Below are 23,920 nucleotides of genomic sequence, written 5' to 3'. Positions count from 1 at the left end.
TGCTCAAATTTTAGCATTGGATAGAACTAAAAAAAAGGTTTTGGTTCCAAACGAATAATACGAGTAAGAGGATGAAGGTTTAGGTTTAGCTTTGTGTATATGATATACTGGACTTATCTTGAGCTGGCTTCTGAACAGCAAACTAATCCCAGATTTTCTTTTCCACGTCATCTCCTGCTACCTAGGACCCGGGGAGGGACATTGTTTAGGAGACAGGTAATTTTTATGAAAAAAAATCGGTTTGTATTACCAAAATTATAAAGTGGCTATTTTCTCTAAAAAGAACTGCTTTATTTAAATTATTTATTCTTCATTGTAAAAAATACTTATATGTCTTTGTAGTCGAAGTAGTGCAGTATATTTAATTTAATATATATATTATATTTATAAGGTAGGATACAAGAACAGATTTTGTCAGTAACAGTATCTACTTAGATCAGACTTAATAATATCTGCAAACTAAAAGGAAAGTTACTTTATATTTTTTCCAGTTACTAATGTGATTTAGTTACAATCATACTTAAATAGCTAAAGATTTTAACATATGTTGAGGACATGTGTGACGTAAAAATTGTAAACGACAAAACAGGTGTAATTCAACAACACATTTGGTACACATCCAATTAAACGCATACGCACTTTTTTTTTAGTATTACGGATGAGTTGTTTCACGTTGATATCTGTAAATGATTTATATTATAAAACTGCTTAAGAGAATATTATTCATTAAATTTTAAGATAAGATTACTTTTCTTACTTAATTTTTGTTTGATAGCAAAAAATAAAATTTTTTTTTTGAACATTTCTGGTTTGTAATCAAAAGGGTTACCTTGTACAGTAGTTCTAATAAATTTACTGCACAAATAAACCTTTAAAGATGTAATAAAATTTAATTATTATAAAAGAAATGAAAAGTTAAATATCACGTGCAAATAACTTATAAACCGTGTGCAAATTGTTGATACACGTGATACCAAAATACGAAAGTATTTCCTTATAGTACTGAACAGCTGTACTGTGATGTAACACAGTCTTGGATTCTTACTACAGTGACGCTGTAAATAAACAAGTACGCTGGATACAAAACATAAGTTAACTTTTAATTACATCCAGAAAAATCTAGGTTATCATCAACAACAAATCTGTCTCTCACTAAGCACGTGCTTCCTAGGTCACAACCCTATCTATTAATTAAGAAAATGAAATCAAAGACACAAAGAAGAAACCAAATCAGTGTATTACTTGGTGAAGTCACAAAGAAACCTCATAATCTATTATCGCCCGCAACAGCGTCTAATTATTGATTCCGAATATTTAACAGTTTATCTTTTTCTTTGAACATAATTTATCATTTATTGGTATTTCAGTAGGAATTGTCTATATTGGCTTGCGAATTTGGTTATTGGAATAATGGTTATGAAGCGTATGGCTACTTTTGAACCCTTCAAAACGGTTTTGGACTTCATTCCATCATCAGAGATAAATTAATTAGCTTGTAAAGGTTTTGACTTCACCAAGTTTGCGTCCCGCACTACCCAAGCTGATTGTCGAAATCTCAACACCAAACTACCTCTGATAATGGATGAATGTCCGCAGCTGGTCAGGAATACAATAAAATGCGTCAATCAAGATATTATCCAGCGCTGAGAACCTAAAAATACTTCTTATTTGATACAAAAAAAAGTTAAGCGTAAATTACTTGCTTCCACCGCCACTAAGTTTAGTTACATTTAGTAGTTGAACGATTAGTCCGATCTGAAAAGTTGGCGATTATTTTTTACTTTATTCGCTTATGGCATTTTTCCGTATCCGAACTATTTAAATCAGCAAGCTTCAACATCTAATTTTCTGTATATGAAGAATAATAAAAATTATTAACTTAATTGTATCTTAAAACTCCCAAGTTTTAGACGAATGGACATCTAGGCGATTGTCCACAGAATTATGATATCACCGAACTATCATTCGGAGTGTTCATTGAATGATTCTGAGAATCAATTTACAATTTTAAGCAATATATATTGTTGTTTGTTATTAATATGTGTAATAAAAGTGAGAAAACTATCATTAAAATTAGATTTTAACATAATTAAGTACATCGGTGTACATCTATAACAATATAGGATAAAATTATAATAGGATAAGGAAATTAAAGTTCTTGTTTTTGGACAACACATAAGCTTGAAAATAATTCATCTTAAATACCTTTAGCTCTTCTTCTCTTGGCACAGAAATGGTCGCCAGCTGAAGTCTCTACCAACAGAATACTTTTATTAAAATAAGAAATGACAGATGTTCGCATACAGGTTTCGTCTGTGCACGTATCGCTTGTTTTTCTTTTTTAAACAGATATATCACAAAATTTCAAAGGAGTTCATAAATTCATTTGATACAGAAGTGAATGTTTATTTATTTAATATTTTAATGAAGCACATGATTCATCTTTTTTTGTATATTTTATTTAAATAGCCTCTAGTGAAATTTTATAGTTTTGGCGAACTTCGTTCTTTTACAATGTACTTTGTTGTTCTTATCTTGTTAATAAGGCTAGCAGACATTCAAAATAAAAACCTCTGGAGACTCCAGTACCCTTATGCGTGGACTCACCCTCTGGAGATTATTGAGATGTAGGTCACATTTCCCTCGTAATGGGGCGGTAGCCTTGGCCTCTCTTTCTAACGTCACTGCTCCCATTCGTGCTATTAGAATGTCAATATAACACTTTTCTTTATCTTCGGGAAATGGCCGTCTGTATAATTGCTGATGTGAGATTACTCCGCTAAGGAAAAAGAAGTACACTTTCTTTAAAGAGCTCTAATCTAATATATTGGCTCTGACTAAACAGAGGTTGTTTAAATTGCAATTTATTTAGTTCTTACAAGAAACACGTCGAAGCTCCCTTCTGTAAAAGACAGTCTGAACTAGTATTACATCCAGCTGGGAGATTAAAGTCTAAGACCAGTACCAACTGATAAATGTTGATCGCAAGAAGCTAAAAGCACTTACGGGAAATGTTCTTCTTATCTATATAAGAAATTTAGAAGAAAAAAAATCGAATAAAGAGGTTTCTTATAATGAGCCTCTGGTTTAGTACGATAATTATAGTACCCAAAATCATTTATGTTTCCTTAAAGGAGTGGAACATTGATCACAAGTAACTAGCGTTTCTCAAGCTTGGACGACCATGGGAATTTCCACCTTCAATGCTTTACATAATTTTGTTGACATTTTTTATATTGTAAAGGTAAGGCTACACCTTATTTCATTTCACATTTATTTCTTTATAATTTTCATCAAAAAAAAAAAAAAAACAAAGTCAAGGTCATCATTTACAAACTAGTAAATCTCTTAAAACATAATCTCAGTTGCTTGATCTAAAAAAATCCAAATTCATCTCATCGTCATTGTTGCAAAAATTTCTTAAACAGCTTTTCTAATCGCTTCACAAATAATGGAGGAGTACTCATGTTTTTTACACTTGACAAGGCAGGGATATTAGGGCTATGGAATCTTTCATATTCCTACGGGGCATAATCATTAAACCTATGGGTTAAAGTGCCTTGTTACCCATTTCATCAACGTGCTCTTTGAATTGAAGTCCCTGGTCCAATTCAAGGTCAACATTATTAAGGATGAGGACAAACGGTATTGTTCTTTCTGGTGAAGGTATTAGCTGTGCATTTCTAAACGTTTAGGCCCAAGCAGTTCTTTTTCTTGAACGGTCACTTAGGTAATATAGATCTTTTTGTAACCCATCAGTCTTCTCCTTTCAAAGAAGTTATTCTCAAAAAAAAAAAGTTTCGTATAATTTATCAAAAATCCGTCTGGCAAATCTTTCATAAATGCCCAGAAACATGCAAAGTCCCAACTTATATTCCCAATGTAACATCTATCCCAACTTGAAACATTTTAATAACCGTGTTCACTCCCTTTAAATGTGATGAAACGGTTTAGTGAATCCCAAAAATGTAATAGTTTCTGAAGCAGCAAACCGTGGGGATTAGAACATATGCCTTGCGAAAATTAAGGTATATTGAGTCTACCTGCAAAGCCCGATAATACGCCTCCAAATGCAGTTTTTGTAGTCTCAGTTGTATGATCAGATGAACGAACAGGCATTACCTACTCGTTTTCCACTTTTTTCTTATTTAATTTACCCACAATTTTACATTGAAGTAGCTTAATAATTCCACTACAGAAATAGAGTACTGTGGCTTCCTTAGTATCAACGTTTGATCGTACCAGTTGTGCAGTCCAATTTAAACAAATAAATTTCTGAAGCGAGAAATTATTACCTCCTTAGCGTTTGAATGTCTGCAAGTTTTTCAAAAAAAGTTGCTACACCGAGGCATTATATTTCACAGGTGAATGCCTTGACTGTTTAGTCAGCACGAACATTTCGACTAAGCGTGATTTATACTGCTATTTAACTTTAGAAAGAGGAGACATTAGAGTTGAGCTAGGAATCCTCTGTTGTTTAAAATATTATTCAGTTTCTTGTATTAACTAAATTCGTTTTCACCTAAAAATAATAAATAATTAAGTGGTAATAGTTACAGAATCTTTGTAATCAAAGAGAATAAAATTTTTAAACGAAATGGATGTACAAAATAATGTCATGTTTAAGTGTGCTGCCATCTTTACATGGATACACATTACTTAGTCAAATTCTCTGAAGGTTAAAAAAATCAGAGAGCGGCCCTATTTGTTTCTTTTTTCTGGAAAAAATAATAATTTTATTTATGATTATTGAAATTCTTGTGCTATTAGCTAAAAAGGAAAGCTAAATGCTAAGTGGGAAGTATATATTTAAGGCCACGAATATATATTTGTGCCTTATATATGATGCGTGTACTACGTATATCTTTCATTTGAAAATTATTATACTGGATTCTAAGGTCAGGCATAATTTTCTAAAACTGGGCGACTTTCCAACAGTTGTCCTTTGTGAAAATTTATATTATTTTAGTGAATTATATTAGCGCTTAAACAATAACAAAATAGTACGCAAAATCATAAATAAAGTACCATCTAAGTTGGACAGTAATCTGTTATCTATTGCGCTGAAAACTAGGGAAATTAATTTTCATTTTGACGTTTTGGGAAAGTGGTACTTTTTCTTTCGTTTATGAAATTTATAAAATAAAACAGGATACAACGATGAAGGGAATATTCTTTCTTAAAGAATTTGAATCTATCTATTCGACTCTATTTATTCGACTCTATTTATTTTAACGCAATAAAATTTCTATAAGATTTTCCAGCAATTCTACGAATATCATTTCCGTCCTTTTCAAGAGCAATAATCGTTAAAAGCATCTTACTTAAATCAAAACAAAATGAGCAAAATTTAGTAACTGGCAAAGCTACTTTTTTGGATTTCACTGATAGGAATGCAATCTGCATGTGGTAGAAATGCATATCGAAAAGACAAATTTACAGAAAATGAATTAGTATTAAACTCAGAATAACAATTATGTGAGCACATTAACTTTATGATGATCAAGTTCATATTCGGTGCAGAGATATTTACTATATAAGATAACTTATGATGTAAAGAAGGAATTATTTAACAAGCAGAACTTAATTTAGTTAAAATGATTAAATGCTGGTCTGTTAGTATTAATTTCCAGCCTTACTAAGAGCCAATAATGTTAAAAGCTTGAAGCTTAGTTTGACGATGGATTACTTAAAAAATAAAAATAAAAGATCCTTTTTATTTTTTTTTTTTGCAAAAGAAGTTCATAAATATTTTTGACAGAAACTTTGTTTTGCTCAACAATCAATAGTCAGTTAAGCAGCAACAGGCCTCTTGGAAGTTCAATGTTAGCTCTCGGTGCCAGTGTAAACTTCCAAACTTGTTGCACATTGAAAACTTCAGCCAGTCCTTCCTGCCAGTAACAACCAGTTTTATTATTTACATTTTTCAGTATTAACATGTTAAAGTGATTTATTTTTTTTTTCTTTCCGTCTATTTCATTCATTGTAATGGTAATTTTCGTCTGCAAATCACTGTCCTTGCGCTAAATTGTTGATGAATGCGCAATGATTAATTAATCAGTTTAAAAATATACAGAATAATCCACATTGACCTAATTCATTGATGAAAACAACAAATGTTTATTGTTTTATTGGAATTGATAATGCAGAAAAAGAAAAACCAACATTTCGCCGACCTAGAAAGCTCTATTTAGGCTATTCTTCACAGATCTACCAACCAGATGAATATTGACTGTTTGTCTCTCTAAATTATTTCTTCTAGACTTATGTTGTCTCTTTATAAGTTTATTAGACGGTGCCAACTTCCCAAATACTAAAATTGAACAGCAAAGAAAGTATTGAAAGAAAGATTTTAATTTGGAAGTTAAATGTAACTAAATTCTGCAATAAAATTTAAGGGATAGTATGCTTTGTACAAGACACAAACAACGTACAAGTGTATAGATGCTAGAGCTAATGAAAATAATTTTTTACTATTTAGTTTCAAGTGTTTTATCAAAAAATGATATAGACTTATGTTGTCTCTTTATAAGACGGTGCCAACTTCCCAAATACTAAGATTGAACTGCAAAGAAAGTATTGAAAGAAAGATTTTAATTTGGAAGTTAAATGTAATAAAAATTCTGCAATAAAATTTAAGGGATAGTATGCTTTGTACAAGACACTTCCTTCCGGAATGTTTGACTTTTTTATTTTTTAATTCAAGAACTGTTTCAAATTATACAAAAATTAAATTAAAACTTGTTATTCAAGTTTACAAAAATTTTCATTGCTTTTAAAGAATTAATTACTAAAACAAAATCAAGGAAATACTTTATAAGAGATAGACAAAACAGGAATGGCTGAATAGATTCAAATCCACTGTGACCTGTAACTAACTATCGTGGGCTTTCTGACAATGTTTGTGCTTAGAATAAAGACACAACGTGAAATTTAATGAATTAGGGTTTTACAGTAACCGAAGTACTTGTACGAATCAATTATCTCTTCAGGTACTGTGAGGACGTTGAAGGTATTAGTATGCAATGTTAATAGGCTGGTATTCCATCAGGGTTGTCAAGATTTAAGAAGCTGCACCATCTTCGAATATTACACGAAGTTCTAGTTTACTGAACTCCTAAATACGAGTCAAATAAGTAGTAGTTAATAAGAGAAGATTACCAATGACAACTTATTCTTAAATATATTTTATGATTACTGGGTACCAGAAATCCCCATTGCTAGATCTTTACATTCCCCGTCAAGCGATTTACTTCCATCCATGTTTAGTTGGTAATTAGGTATAATTAGGCAGAGAAAGCGCCTGGATTTGAACTGACCATCGCAGCCCTGACAACCTTAGATGTTGTCTCGTTTAAATTAAATGATAATATAATTACACAAATGGTATTTTTTTTTTTTTAATTTAATAAGGAAGTGATACAGTATTTAATTTTAGGGTTATATCAGCTGAAATTTGACTAAGCAGATCTAAACAGACAGACTAGTTTGAGTCAGCATGTGCTTAGTCGTTAGTTCCTTAGATGACTGAGTTTATCAAAGGCCTGAGTGTACTACGTCACGAATATTGCCCTGAACTGTTTTTTTTTTATTATTATTTTGTTAAAAAAAAAGTAAAAAATATTAATTCTTATCAAAGTGAGGCTTAAAGATATGGTTCTCTCCTACAGTGATAGTCAAATTAACAGATTTTGGATAATTGTGCATTTTTCATTCCTGATTTTAAATTCTACTTTAGAGTGGGTTCATTTTCATTTTAATTTAATATTTAGGAAAAATTCATCATTGTTTGGTAAATTAAATTTACATGGTAAATTTGTGCGGTAATATTTTCTAAATTTCTAAGTTTGTTAGCCTTTCCAAAAATTCAACAAAAAATTTGTAAAAATCAACAGTGATCTTATGAACAGATGGTTCTGCATAATAAAACAGATTTTGACAGATAAAACTATTTCAAACGACAATCTCTTTTAAGACATTTCAAAATATTAAATGTCTACCAGCAACTCTTTCTTATTTTTTTGTGCTGTTTGATTTTTATTGAGTTGATCTACGGCCAAGAGATTCTTAAGAGTTTACAGGTGATTTACAGACTGGGAAACATTGAAGCCTACTAGATGGTTTCAGCAGAGGTAGAGAGAAGGTTTTCTTATGAAGAACTAAGAACATACTTCGCTCCAATACCTCTGTGTCAAGAAATGGCTAAAGAAACGTTCTTCATCCAACAAGTACAGATGGCCTGTTCCAAAGAATATTAGGCTGGATGTTTTTTCTCCTAGGGACATCCTATTAAAAGAACCTATTAGCCACCCTAACCGTAAAGTATCCTAAACTCTACAGGCCAGTGGTAGGTACCCTCGTGTGACAATTCATTTCAGGTCGTTTGATTATAAGCATAAGTATGCTTTGGTAACGCTAAATACAGAAAGTTTCATCAATAGCTGCCTCTGAAGTTAAATTTTTTTACCATAAATAATGATCAAAAATGTTGCATAAAAACTTAATGTTATTTCTAACCTGCTGCGTTGCTTGTAGCCTGAACTCTCGCAGGAACATAAGATCCTCAAAGATTGGTATAAGCTCAATTGGACCAGATTAATTATGAAGATTTTCCATTTCTAATACAGTTAGATTTAAAATTTCATTTCTGGCGTGATGGTACAATAAATTTTGTTGCTATTTAATACCTCCTTTATTCAGCAGTGCAAAAAAACTACAAGTTACAATGAATAATGTGTAACAAAATCTTAGATAAACATATTAGCTTATCTAAGATTGTAACAACGAAAAACCTACATTTTTCTGGGGCATATTAGTCACACTTTCGGTTCTTACGTGTACGGAGTTCAAGAATAAATTTTTTGATCACTATTAAATAATAAATTTAATTAGTTTCAGTGCAATTTAAATTTTAAATCAATGGAATTTGCAAGAATTCTATTTCACATTGGTTTTATAATTTCATTTATTTTCTTCCTTATTATTTTGCTTTTATTTATGATATTCATCATTGCCTTCATCAATTGTTTTCGGAAATTCAGGTAATATGTCAGTTTTTGAACTTTTATTTGTAATATGTTCAATAAAATAAATACCTAGGTAAAATTGGTACCTTGGCTAACTAAAGAGTGGTTGTTATTTTGAAATATTACTCCTGAATTAAAAATTATATTTAAAAGTTTCCAAAATTATTCACGTTTTAATTTGTAAATCACTTAATAATATTGTTAGGGATGTTATTAATGCTATTAGTAATAGCACGGTTAGTGCTTCAGTTGGAAGACTAATAATAAAGCAAATAATTCATAAATAATTACTGAACTTTTGTTCTTTTAATGGAAATGCATTGCTTCAATTAAGAAAGTGTATACACAGAAATTCTTGTCTAAACTATCTTTAGAAGTATCGATACTTTTCAAGTGCAGTCTGTTAAAGAAGTTATAATCTGAAGTTGAAAAACTTGTTGCACATTGCACTGTACTGTAACATCAAGTATCAGTCTACAGCCGAATAAAATGAAGAATTGAACAGTCTATTATTGAGTATATTTTAGCATAAATGAATGCTTGTAATTTTTGATACCCTTCTTCTAATAATTTTCTATTCTATATGGAAGGTGAAACTAAATTTTTTCATATATTATTATTCTTTTAATTTTATTAATAAAGGAATTATTTTGTTCAAAGTGAAAATTAATTTAAACAAAATAATACTATTGGTTGTAGATTTTAATGTAATATGAGCCTGTTCCGTAACAGGACAATAATAAATATTGTCTGGAGTAAAATGCTACACCTTTCAATTTGTAGCTCAATAAAAAATGTTTTCCTGAACACCTCAGCTCGCTTATTGTAAAGATAGAAATGCTTTTTAACGCTTGGCTCTGTAACTTGATGAGACTGTGTTGTCTTATCGCCCAGGAGATATTTTCCGAAGGTTCATGATCCTTTTCAGTTTGTTCTGTTTTTATCTGATGGATTGGAAGAATAGATTAATAAAAATTACATCCATTTTGAAAATCTGATACCATGGTATGAACAATGTGCATTATAAAAAATGCAAACTCACAAAAAAAAAAAATAATAAACAAAATTGCTTAATGAGCATTGCATACAAATATATTGTAATTAAGAAACAAAGTGTATTAGTAATCAGTGAATTCAATAATCTTATAATCTCTTTGTCTGAATCTAATGGTAGTATTAAAATGTAAGCTGTAGCAATCAATATAATTTCAATTAATCACTTGTATATTATTGCGTAATAATCTAAAGCAATATAGGATGTACGTTGAATAAGTTACAAAAAGAAAATACTGAGTAGAAAAAATGTTCAGAGATAACACCAGCCTTCTTTACAAATATCCTGGCAAATGTTGTTTCTCTTGTTTGGTAAACATATCGCAATAACGTAAACATGGACTTTATCTATCAAATAATTATTATTTTGCAGAATAGGCTTTTTGAATTCATAAAATTTTTCATTTGAATGGTTGAACGCTTGATGGAAATTCATCCTAAGTTGGTGAAAATTTTGTAAGGAAATTGCTTTCTATTTGTTAAGAGCGAAAAAAAGTTGGCGATTACATACAAATATGGTTCTACTTCCCTTGAAAATGCAATAATAATATTGGTCAAAAATGCAATTACAGATGAAAAAGTCCAGAATGTGTTTAATATGACATTGGCGACCAGCAATATGATACAGCTGAGACCCTGATGGGTTTTTGGAAGCAATACATTTTTACATAATAATTGACTGAGAAGGTTTCGTGCAAGATAAAGTGAGGCATTGTTTAATACTGATCAAAACCAACATTTCGCAGCAATATTTGAACCATTTAAGTGGGGAAAAAATAATAATAATTTTTTTACTGAAAGTCTTATGAAAATTACTAAACGTCAAAAACGAAACAGCAATCAAAGCTTTGGGCGGAAGACGATGGCTCTGCACCAAAAAGAAAGTAAAATCTATTTAATCTGTGGAAAATGACAGGCCAGAGTTTTTGCTGCAATGCTCTTTATTGATTACCTTGCACAGGATAAACAATAACTGGCCGAATAACACGCAGAAGGGAACAACTGGGTGAAACAATTCGTGACCAAGAGGTTGTAAACCTCTAGGTGAAATTTATATTTGATTAATATACACTTGCGGAAAAGCAGCCATAGATGGGTATTTAATAGGCGATTACTTAACTTTTTACTTCCAACTGAAGGAAGCATACTTTTAGGATTTTTTGAAATCTTTCTTGAAAAACGTTTTTAGACTGGTCTTAACATCCAACTACTAAATTGGTATCGTAGACGGAGAGCTTTATTATTAACATTTTTATAAAGAGTAGCGAATGCGATACTCCAACTAGTCCGTGATCATGAACACTGCGCCAAACCTGCCCCCGAATTAGTTGCGTATAAAATATTTTTAACATTTAACCGTAGGCTTTCGAAAAGCTTCTATCGTTATATAACCAATTCTAGGTTAGTAGGTACTGCCTGCATTCTGGAAAGAATGAAATGTGAGGACTTTTTTTATCCAGGTAATGAGGATCATAAGCAGATCGTCTGATCTTGGAGGGTGTCTTTAGAGCCCTCATATGGCCACTGAATCATTTTAGTTTGTTGGTTGAAATGCATTATGAGTACTGTTATCAAAGAATGGATTACACCAGTCGCAGGAATGGAAGCAGTACGCGAAAACGTTATTTATTATCAGCAGCACAAAGTAAACTCAATTATTAGCAAAGTTTTCTGTAAAAACATTATAACAAGGCCGGTTGAGAATTCGTATGAACATGGGTCTCTTTACCAGCAATGCAAACATATTTATGAATTGTTTGGATGAGTATCGAATACCCAGAGAAGATATTGTCAGCCAGAGGAAGAAATTTAAAAGGCAACATCTCCTGGCGCTCTCACTATGAAAGCGCTGGTGGTTCTCCAAAGCTTATGTCTTCCAGCGTTAACCAGGAATGTCTAGTTCCTATCACAAGTAGTTACAGTAATATCGTAGAGAGGTGTATAAGTGAAACCAACAACTTTAAGTAGAACTTTTCTTGTGAGAATTGAAGTCAGAGATACTCTATTGTTGCTGCACGTAAGATTTTAGGACACTATTTACAGGACGTGAGATATGTAATTGTTATGACATGATTGTTTTTAAGTTCGAACTCAAGGGCTAACAAGAGCACTTTTTAACGTAATTACATTAGTCAAAATGAGAAAATTTCGTTAAATGAAACATAATATGTTAATAATACCATAAATATGGTTGAAGTTTATTTATTTTAATGCAACATTGAATAATAAATTAATTTATTTTATTTGCAAACAAAATAAACTGGTTTAGGATTTGTATATTTTTTCCAGTAATCAGTTTCATAATGCATTAAATTTATTATAAAACATGCTGTTTCACTTCTTTTAAATGTGTTTGTTACCTTCAACATCGCTAAAGTTGTTTGAATGGAATTCTACTTGATAGCAATATTTTCCAACATTATTTCCAAGTTATTGTAATTTTATTATTCTATCACAACTTATTAAAGCTTTCATTTTTTTAATGTTCTTTTAAAACTAATTCTCAAAAGATCATAAGATTACAGTAAGTAGCAAGCTAGTTATGTAGCAAAATTACGCTTCTACAAACAGTGGAGTAAAAGTCATGATAAAAGAACACTTAATCATTTATTTGTAAAATCTCGCATATTTGAATCCAACTTTTGGCAGTCCTTTACATCTTTTTTCCTTTGTACCTTCGGACAGGGACACCAACAAAATTTAAACATTTAAATGAATAACTAGTTTCAATATGCCAGTTTGTTTTTAGGTAAAGGTGTTTAGGACTGGCAAACTGAGACGTGGTAACTTAATTGAAATAAACAAATTCTGTATATTGAACTTTATTCTGTTTTTTCTTTCTTCAATACTCAAATTACTAACCAAAAAAATTGTTTAAACAGAAATTTTACTCGAAGATAGTTGCCTTCAATGTAAATAAATAAAGTAGCGCGACTAAGGAGCTTGCCACGCAAAGGACTTACAGAATTAGCCTCAAAATGGTTACAGAGATTCTGTGAATTTGTCATTTGCTTTTGGTAAATAATTAATTTTCTCTAATATTATTACAAAGGAAAACAGTACAATTCACAGAAATGTGATTTTAGAGTGAAAAATTCAAGGAACTTCCACTCATAGAACCTTCTGAAATAAATTTTTATGGAAATAAGTTCTAGTACGTGATTAATGTAAGTTTATATCCACATTTAAACCAATCAGAGTAACGGTTGTTGAAGAAATTCGAGACAAATCCTTCAGCTTGTTCGCACTTCAACTCTGACTGAAATTTTAGCACAACACTTAATCCTTAATCCTCCTTAATTCTTATTATAATAAAATAACACTAAAATGGGTGTGTTTAATCGCTCCCTCCAGAAGTCCGCCTAAAGAGAATTATCCAGGTAGGGTTTAAAATAAGACATATACAAACTACATTAAGTCACTGTGCGGTCGCGGTCCATCTAAAAGCCAGTATTGTTTTAGGCCACCTTATTTTACCAGCTGCACAAGTATAAATTCCAGTAATCTTTGAAGAAACGTTTTTTTTATTTTCAGTAAGAATTGAATCGTGTTTTAAAACAATAAGTAGCAAACCATTTGTACTTTTTCTATTAATAATTTATTTCATTGTACATGTTCAGATACCATATTTAGTTTGGCGACAGGTTAGGGCTTTTGTGTCATTGAAATAAAGGACAATTGAGTTTCTTACTATTTTTAGATTTCTTTTATTTTTATACCAGACTACATAAAATACATTTTACTATTCTGAAATTTAACCTTAGTTTTATTGTTCTTTGTTAAGGTCAATTGCTTCTACCACAATTTTATACTACTTGATTTGATTTATTTTTATAATGTTATAATTTAATTATGTCACACTTTTGTGGACAATCTTGATGAATTGCGAAAAGAATTTTTTTTTTTTAAATCTATAAAAAGGAAATTGAAATGCCAAAATCTTCCAGATGTCAATAAAACTATTTCCGGAAAACGTTTCAGTAGATTGAGAAAAGTTGTATTTATGATTCATCTGCGGAACCATTCTAGAAAATAGTGCTCGCAATCAGCGGATTTCTTGTTTGAATTGGGTGGAAATTCCCTTTCCTACATATGGTGCTTGTATTACTTGAAGAAAATTCCATTTTCAAAATTCAAATAAAAATGGCAATCTCTTAATTCGTAAGGTTTATCGCATCTTAAGCAATTCTACCAATAAACTATATCATCCATAAAAAAACAGTGATTCAACGCGGGATGCTAATTATTCGCGAAATGCTGAACAAAAAAAAAAATTAATAACTGAATTAATTTTGGTATTTCTCGAGATATTTATTAGCGAACAATTTTAGTATAATTTTTTTTTATTTTTATTGAGAAAGGGATAAGCTTGAGGGATTAGCGTGCTGCATCCTCTCGCGGAGATCCCTGATACGAATTCAGCTACCAACTCTTAGATTTTCTCTTTCTATAAATCTTCTTACAGCTTATTCAGCTTCATCCAATGGTGGACAGTGGTGTTAAACGAGAGAATACAATACAAATAACATCAGTGCATTGGGCGCCAATAACTTATGAGGACGTTGATGCGCCTTACATTAATAAATATTAAGATAATAGCAATACATATTATATAAAAGTGCTTTGAAAGAAATCTGCCAGGGATACAATAAACATAAGTGCTGCGACGAATGTGATCAAAGCTGAAATTATTTATTCTATTTGGATACAAACGCTCCAGTTGATTTTGCTTCTTCTTCTTCGTGAGCACTATTACAGCTTAAATATTTTAAAAAGAAATAATATGGTTATAGACCAAGTTTTTGTTTTTATTAAGAATTTGAATCTTTGATACAGAACTGTTTAAAGTAAAAGAGACCATACTTCTTACACAATATTAAGTGTACTTAAAGCGCTTCAATTAGACTGAATTTAAAAATTAATGGTCGTATTTTAAAATATTAAAACGAAAAGTAGCATAATTCTTTTTTAACTCGAGAGTTATATTCATGCTCAAAGTGATGAATTGTTGTTTAGATCGACTTGTCGGAAAAAGTTTTTTTATTATATACAAAAGTCTTTTTATAAAAACCGAATGTTTGTATCCCAATAAATAAATTATAAAACCAACATTTTATCTCAACATAGTCGATTTGTAAACATCCAAACAAATAAGATTACATTCTTTTTCAAATTTTTGTAGTTTTAATTTGAATTTTAACGTAGTCCTTGGGTTAATTTCGTTTCTTAGGGAACTGTGTTTATTTAAACATAATTTGCCGAGGACTTTAACCCTTTCTCACGGGAATTTTTGTTAATATTGTTACTGCAAAAATTGAAAAATCTTTGTACAGTATTATCTTTGTATACAAGCCCTGAAGATAACCTAGTTCTTTTAGGTCGTAAGTGTGGATATAATAAAACTAAAATCACCAATAATTTCTCTTACTTACAAAATCATTGCAGATTATCTGTTTGTTTATTACAATTGCAAGATTGTCTGCTTTACTTAAAGCAAAACATTTTCTAAAAATCTAAAAGATCTTTATGATAATTAGAGGACAATATGCATGCAAAAAGGAGATCGAAAATCTTCGATATGAAAAAATAAATAAAAATTCTAATGCAAAGCGAATCGAATCCTTGCAAAAAGTAGTTTTGCAGTTGACTGGTATACGTTCCAAAGAAATGATCTATAAAGCCAAATCTATTGCAAAACTATTGTGGCTCCCTTAATGCCTAGAACACACTTAGATCTAGTCGTCCAATGTTGATATTTTAACGAGCTAGAGATTGGCATATTACAATATAAATCTTGCACTTATCAGAGAGCTTTAATCGAACTTCAGGCACTTGATCGCAAAAGAGATTGTCAATGTAAATTTTGTGCTTGTTTCTGTCTGCGTTAATTGCAAAGATCTCTGAAGAAATAATTAATCTAGATTTCTCTCTAAATTCTAAATACTTTGGATTTGCATAATTATACCCTCTCACCACAGTGGCTACCTGCTTTAACAGTCAGACGCTTCTGTCTTGTTTTGTTTTGTTTTTTAAATAAGACAAACTGTCTACTTTCAAAAGCTACCTCTGCACATACTGGTGACACATAGTGCACTATCAAGGAGCTTTATATTCCTTGATATCTTAGTTATACGTAACTTCTTGTAACGGGGCGTATGTATCACATTTATTAATTTTCAATCTTAGAGGTATCTATTTCCTTTAATATTAAAATATTAAGTATTTTCGATTTTTTAAGGCACGATTATAGTTGGTTTAGACTTAACTCTGCACCGCCAACTTCCGTATATTAGTATATCCCTTTTCTTCGTCCAAGACATTTTATAAAATGTTTTTTATGATTACTAAATTATCTATATATATTTTTCTTGTCACTGACATGAATCGTGAGACTATTATTTACAGAAATGAGTGACATTCACTACTTTCTAATAAAGACAGGTGCAGAAGCATTGTTATTTTATAATTAAAAATATTCTGTACCTTATCACTTTTAACTTTAATTCATACTTAATCGAGAATAATCTAAGAAACCATTACTAGCACAATGAGTAGAATTTGAATTAATTATTATTTGATTTATTTTTAAAATTGTTTCTTCGTAGAGCCACTAAATTACATAACAATTCACCTGCACGAGAGCTGTATTTAATAAGATCCCCTAACTTTTTCCTCATCCAAAATCAGAGGTAAAAGCAATTATTGTGCTAACAGTTTTCCCTAAGTCATTTCTTATAATTGCTTAATCTTATTAGTTTTAGTAAAGTACTAATCGAAATAACTACTTAATTACAATCTTCCTGAAATGTAAAAAATAAATAAAAAAAGAAATAAAAAAACTTCAAATTGAATTAAAAAAGATAAGAAAGGTAAAAGTTTAAAAACCTTTCTGAAATTTAATTAAAAAAAAATTAAAGAAAGAATAAAATAAAAAATTGAATTAAAAAAGATTGATGATTTAAAAAAAAGTTTTACTTTTATTTTATTCATTTAGGTGGTCTGTTTTTCCATTCGTTTGCAAATCAATAATTGCAAATTGCTTTTACTATATTAGGTGAGTGGCTGGACAAATTATCAAAAGATCTGACCATACGTAAGAAAACAAACAAGTGTACTTATTCATGAAAGTTTCATGTTACTTGGGCTCTCCAAAGCCATCATCGAAAATCAATCAATGGACCAAGAAGACTAAATCTCGTTTTCTTTGAGCTTCATTCTGGGCTTTAAATATGTCTATTCAAAAACCCATGAGTCGGTGTTTATAATGTTTATCAGGCAGACATCAAAATGACACGAGGAGGAGAATATTAGCTTAGTATGTTAGGCTTGAAGTCCAGAAAATGGAAATTTTAAACTTAACAGAGTTCGAAAGACTACTTAATGATTATTAATTAAATCAAGTTTAAATTGAAACATCAAAATAGTTGGCTCTCCTCGTTTCGTACCCGAAGTATCTCGAACACTTTTGAGTTGATTTTCCCATTGGAAATCAAGTAGATTTTTTGGTAAACATTTATTGCTTACATATTAGGGATTTTTTTTTGCAATTTTCGGGATTTTTTAAATATAATGTTATAGCTTTTCTTGTGTTTGCTGGTTTACATCTTCGTCAAGCCTTTGAACATCATTCTCTATCTAATGTGAAACCTATATCGATGTGTTAACAACAAAATAATAAAAAATTTCCGGACAAATTGAAGTTAGGAAAGTTGCAAGATATCTTCAATGTTCGACTCATATCTAAACTTCATATTTCAAGGGTAAAAAGAAATTAATACATGATTAAATAGCCGAAGAACATTTTGGCAGTTTCCATTGTGTGGTGTGACGGGTATTATGTGAACTCAGATTGAAGCATATCTTCTTTTTTTTCATTAAATTATATAGCAAGCCATTTTGTTTTTGTGATAAGATGTTAACTCAAAGTACAATTCTGTGTTTAAAGAGTTATGCTATTTACTCTGGAGAGTCAGTCTAAATACTCGCTCAAACTGTGGCCAATAAAGTTGTAAATTTATTGGTCCAGCTGCCAGTTATCAGAATAAACTAGCACAACAAATTCTTAATCTGTAAAACATATTGATTCCTATTTCAGTCTTAAATAATGCATGAAAATAAGCTATTGATAACATTGTAAAAATTTCACTGAACTACGATTTATCTTTCTCTAAGTAGGCGGTGAAAGAATAAGATAAGATTTGGTTGTTTTGCGTCATTATATCGTACTATCGCTGTCGATAATGGCAACTGTTTGATTACTTTCTAATTCTGCATGAATATTGTATGTAATGTTTGCAGTTCTTTACAAATATGGCACTTAGCTTATTGGAATAAATTCATGTCAGTTTATTATCAAAATCTACTTTGCTAATCTATCTAGAATTGAATATTTTTTATTTTAAGTGGAATTATCTTGATATTACCGTTATCGTGTCGAATTTCCCACATTCAGTTTGTGCCGGAAAGGCATATTTGGGCCATCTTAATAGGAAATTATAGCGAATATTCCTTACCCACTAATTCTTACTCTGTTCCTGAGCGTAAAACTGCAAGAAACTGAAATTCCGTGTTTTAAATTTTAAATTCTATGACTACCTAATTAAATGACTAAATTAAAAAGCCATTATTGAAATATTTAACATTGAAAATTTCTTAAGAAAGGTTTATTGGGTTTATCAGCACGTTAAACATTCTTCTTTAGCTGCCTTAAGTTCTCTTTCAGTACGGCTTACTATAACGTCGTCTACTTAACATCAAAGAAAATGCATCATTGGAATTCCAATCTCAGAAAAATCGTTTAATTTTTGCCTGGAATATAGCTTTGTGGGAAGATTTTAGTTTCTAAGTTTCTCAGAAAGGTTTGCTTTGATTTATTATTGATTCGGTAAGATATTTGGTGTATCTTATATAATTTAGCAAAAGCAAAAGCATTGATTTTTTTTTTTTTAAATAGTTTGGTGTACTTAAGTCTCAACAATCTGGATTAATTTTCTCTAATTCTAAAATTAGAATGATTATTCTAGAGCATGGACAAAAACAGAATCTCTTCAACTCTTTGAGATTACTCATTTGAAGAAATTATGAGAGTCTCGCTTGCGCAAGAAACCAGAATGTATAATGTGGATCTAGTATCGTTGCCAGTCATCCTCTACCCGTTAAGGCATCATCATCCATCTCAAGAACTTCTGGGTCTTAATTTTCTTCTTCAGCCGTCCAACTCTTACCACAAAAACTTAGTTTACTCCATCTATTGTCACTACAAGGCAATACCATCTTAGCCTACTTTCCTCTAAAATTAGTTCCACTAATTTAAAGTCGAGGCTAGATCAGATGGCTCATTTTTCGCCCTAATTCTTCTTGATTTGCAAGTATCTCATTTTTACGCTCTGCACCTGCCTGATATGTGAACTTTCTTAAGGGCCAGGACTTGCTCGGATTTAAACAGTGGTGTATAAATTTACATACTGCCATTTTGTTTGTACTAATGGTGCACTCATACCTTTTGGAAGAAGAGTACTAAACACTGAAGATATTTCTCGTTTTCCAGTAAAGACTTTTGAACGCAAGCTTCAGATTCTTCTACCACTGGATATATGTAACTCGAAGGTTATCACATCCCTTAACGCAAGAACAATAATGACCTGCATCTTCCCAGTTAGTGAATTACCTTCCTCTCCAAGCTGGATTGTATAAATGATCCTTTCTCCTTTTTTACCCATTAATTTCAAAATATCAGGCATTATGCCATCAACGTCGACAACTGTTCCCATAGATTGCTTTACTAATGTTTTTTCTTATTGATCTTTCTCTGTGTAATGGTCTTCATCCTAGATAAATACTTCTTACCTTGCAGTCAGTATTTCTTGGGCTGTAATAGCTCCTACATATAATAATAATTCTTGGAAGTACACGCTCCATCTCTTCATAATGTCTATATAATGTCTGTTTCCACATCAGAATTTACTCACTATTTCTTTACTGAATTGTATCAAACTAAATCTGAACTTCAAGGCTTCTTTTCTCTTGTTCATTAACCTAGAAAATGTAGTTTATAATATGCATATAATATGTAGTTTATACCCATAAATATATTTAATAAATATATATAAATGTATGTAGGTAATTATGTGCAAATGCTTCTAATTAAAACAAGGTTCGTCAAAGCTAAAATTCATCTTAACACAAAAAAAATAATAAATAAAATAAAAAATAACCCAATCCATAAGGAAGACACAAATGAAGTCAAGGCAAAAGAACAGACTTCTAATTATCAAATTTTACTTTAGTTCACTTACTTTGAATAAATAGAGTGTATATTATCATTGAGAATAGTAATTTACTCTAATTGAGTGAATATATAATTATAACGTGATAAGCAATTATTAAATACGATCTTAGTGGGGTAAACAAATCTGCGTTGACGTGTTCACTCATAATTTACTTTATTTAATCTAGTTTATGCTTTTAATTATTATTTGTTTTCATTTTGTTGTCAATTTTCCTGTATCATTTTATTTCAAAATGAATAATTAGAATCAGGCCCAGATTTAGACCGGTTTAAGCACCTATCCGTCGTATAAGAGATAATATTCTGTTTGGTTTGAATCGAAATTGCATGTGCCCAAGTCAGATTTCTACCTGTAGATTAGGACTATTCAAATTGGTATATATAGATCCCCTGACCAGTGAGCATTGAATCTGGCCTGAATAATTATTAGAAATGATCTAAATCAAACGCTTTCAGCACTTTATCTGGCTGTAACACCAATGTGATCTGGAGGCTAAAGTTTAAAATAACACTTGTCACCGTGTAAACTTCTCATCGTTCTTCTTCGAACATTTCCAACGTAAAGAACGGAAGTCCCACTATATGTAATGTAGATGGACTAAATATTGGTAGACTTACCTGGATTTTGGTACCACTGGGAGCCTGCTTATCTTACGAAATTGTCTCCTTGTGACGGTATACTATTCGCTAGGAATCCTTAGTTTTAAGACTTAGAATGAAAAAGTGAACTTACTTTTCAGTGATGACGATATTCGCGTCGTTTTTTTTTTTATTTACACGTGGCAACTATGGCCATTTGCACACCTGTTTTTTTTTGTGTTAAGTTGAATAGTATACATTCCAACTTTGGTTACATTCAGTACAATGCCTAATCCAGCAATGACAAGGTAAATTACAAGGTTGAGCGCGTTATTTCCTCAGATCGTACACGTTTAGAACGACTATATTGATGCCCTTCATTCTAAAAGCACAGAAAAATATTTTAAAAGAAGTGTGACTTCTGAAAGGAGTTAACCTGCAAATTTATATTTTTCCCCATTTTGAAGCCGTTAAACTGCGAGTAACTTTTGACAATTCTTGGCTCAGTGGAAGTTTAATAATCTACTTTAATACTAGTATTTTAACTAAACGAGAATTTTATTTTATGGAATAAAATTTTAAAAAGAAACAATAAGTTTTTAGCTCTAACTACTTAATCCACTGTACCATTTTTCCTTACCTGAAATCATTTACTTCTAGGTTTAATGTTAATTGGCTGTAAAAGTAACTGAAATTTGATTTCTCCTGTGGTTGCAATTGTTGAGCTAAACAGTTTTGAAATGTCAGTGCAAAATTCATGAGTAAATTTAATTCCAGCTGCCGAGTAATTATTCTTTCTTCAAGATAATACATAATAATATATTTTTAGTTTTGACTCCTTTTTAATTAAAACTTAATTTTTCCGCAAGTTCTACGTTTGTCTTTTATTTTATCGTTAAATTATTTATTGTTTATTACTCTAGGAGTGGGCTTAGTCCATGCGTTAAACTCAAACTGCCCTATAGAAAATCCAAATCTGATTTGTGGATTTCGAGTAAATAAACAGAAAGATTAACGATGAAAAATTAATAATAGATTTTTGCACCAATAAGGTTTTGAGTAGGACCTAAACCTTAAAAATAAAATGAAAAAATTCTAAAAGAATAATCATAACTGTTTAATCTATTAGATGTATTTGGCTAACATCTTGTAGTTTTTTTTTCGTAAATATCATATGCAAAGATATTTATTATTGGTTACTATGACAAGAAGTAGATGAAGAAGGAAAAAAAATGTACTATTTCCCCCACTAATTTCGTTGTCCTAAACATTGCCAAAGAACCAATTGGCAAAGAACAATGATGCTGGTGTTTAGAGAGTGCTCAGTCTGGTGTCGCGCTCATCCAATACACCTAGTCAGTGAAGTGTACAGTTTTTGTGAATACAATATTAGCGTACGCAGAATACTTTTATTAAACCGTTTTATTAGATTTTACCGAAATCTGTAAACCAGTCGGTGGTGTGTAGAGGTTGGCACAAATGGAAGCTACATTTCTGTTCCTATATTTTTGGTAAAAACGAATTCATTGAAATTAAACATTGGTATTACTTGGCTGGCATTGTTCTTTATTTTTTTTTTTTTATAGAATTAAGGCGAAAACAGTCCGGTAATTTTCTTTTTTTTAATTAATGTATTATGATTTATTTGCATATACCGTAACTCCTAAAATAACATTTTTAACAGAGACAAATGCGAAGTGATTATTTTTCAAAAAAGGAAAAAAATATCTGCAGCATTTTTTAAATTCTAATATTAAATTTGCAAATTTTCAATTTTCAGTATAAAAAAGATAATAAAATGAACAAACAAAATGAAGCTACGCATTTTAAAAAAGGTGTAGCTATTTTGATTCATCATTTTCTGCGTTGAATTAGCTTACAAAACAATAATATTTCATTCGATTAAAATATGGTACGTAAAACCCCCCAATAAATTCTCTCACATTTACTTAGAATTAAAAAAAAAAAAATACAAAAAACTCCTCCGCTTTCTGAATATATTTTACAATACAAAATACATTTCATTAGAAATAAATCAGTACAATGGGGAGCCACTCTCCCTTCATCATCGGTGTGCAAGAAGAAAATCTAATGTCACAGCTCCCCCAGAACTTTAGGTAAATTAATTTTTTTAGGAAAAACTTTTTGAATAAAGCGCATTAAATTTATGTAAATTCATTACTACAAATAATTTCACTAAATTTATTTAGTGAACGTTTTGGCACCAGTGGGAAAACAATGAATGGTGTTTTGATAACTGTGGGTACTGTCTTTCACATTATATTTTAGTCTTTCAGAATAATAAATTTCACAAATTCAACTTCTTTTTTTGTTTTTTAGTTAAATGTGCTTAAATTTGTATTATTAAAGTATTCTCTACAGTTCAAAACAGAAAACGATTAAATAAATATCAAAATTAGTATGAATCATTTACAAACAGTATATTACGCAGTAACTAGGATATTACTTCACCTAATATACATTACATGGTAAATTTTCTTTAAAAACAGAATTCTTACAAAACAATTTATCAATTGTAAAAAATACAGCAAGCATTGAGGAACCAACCAATGAATTTATTTACTTTTTAGCCAAAAGTATTCCTCTAATGTTCCATTTTTATGAATATCATTGAAAGAAAATTTTCTTTGTTGCTAATGGTTCAAGTTTCAATTAAAATTTTCGGATTGATTCTGATCAAATCAAGAAGAAGAAGAAAGTCAATGATACTTTTGATATGTTGAAAACAAAATTCAAACCCCAAAATAAAGTGTTTAATTATCTAAAAAACTCAAGATATAATTTGTGATTTTATTTTGAAGGAATGATGGAATTAACTTTTTATATAGAGTTTTGGAGATTGTCGAATCATTTAAATACAAAATAAGTCCCATTTTGAACGTTGAATTTTAAAATTTTTTGCTGGTACTTTATAATCATAAAAGTTAATATTATTATTATTTATTACAATTTC

At 30.5% G+C, this 23,920-nt stretch overlaps 2 protein-coding genes across 7 annotated transcripts in view; one reads left to right on the top strand and one right to left on the bottom strand.

Annotated features, from left to right (window-relative positions):
* Positions 1-23,920, bottom strand: part of LOC141449121 (uncharacterized) — a 109,739-nt gene that overhangs the window by 38,651 nt on the left and 47,168 nt on the right. The gene's annotated exons all lie outside the window — the stretch shown is intronic.
* Positions 1-23,920, top strand: part of LOC141449115 (inward rectifier potassium channel 2-like) — a 128,506-nt gene that overhangs the window by 59,504 nt on the left and 45,082 nt on the right. The window contains exon 1 of one of the 5 annotated variants that reach the window (XM_074118204.1): positions 8,904-9,041. The exons of 2 other annotated variants lie outside the window; for them this stretch is intronic. In XM_074118204.1, the coding sequence (XP_073974305.1) occupies positions 8,920-9,041 (122 nt within the window). In that variant the 5' untranslated portion in view covers positions 8,904-8,919. Of the gene's footprint in view, positions 1-8,903; positions 9,042-22,160; positions 22,458-23,920 lie in introns of those variants that run through there. 2 more of the 5 variants (XM_074118203.1, XM_074118205.1) reach the window with 2 other exon arrangements.

Source organism: Rhodnius prolixus, unplaced genomic scaffold, assembly GCF_049639745.1.
Source record: "Rhodnius prolixus isolate KJV_2025 unplaced genomic scaffold, Rpr scaffold_2, whole genome shotgun sequence".
Classification (NCBI taxonomy): Eukaryota; Metazoa; Arthropoda; class Insecta; order Hemiptera; family Reduviidae; genus Rhodnius; species Rhodnius prolixus.
Note: the sequence above shows the minus strand (reverse complement) of the source record. Positions and strands in the feature narration are given on the sequence as shown.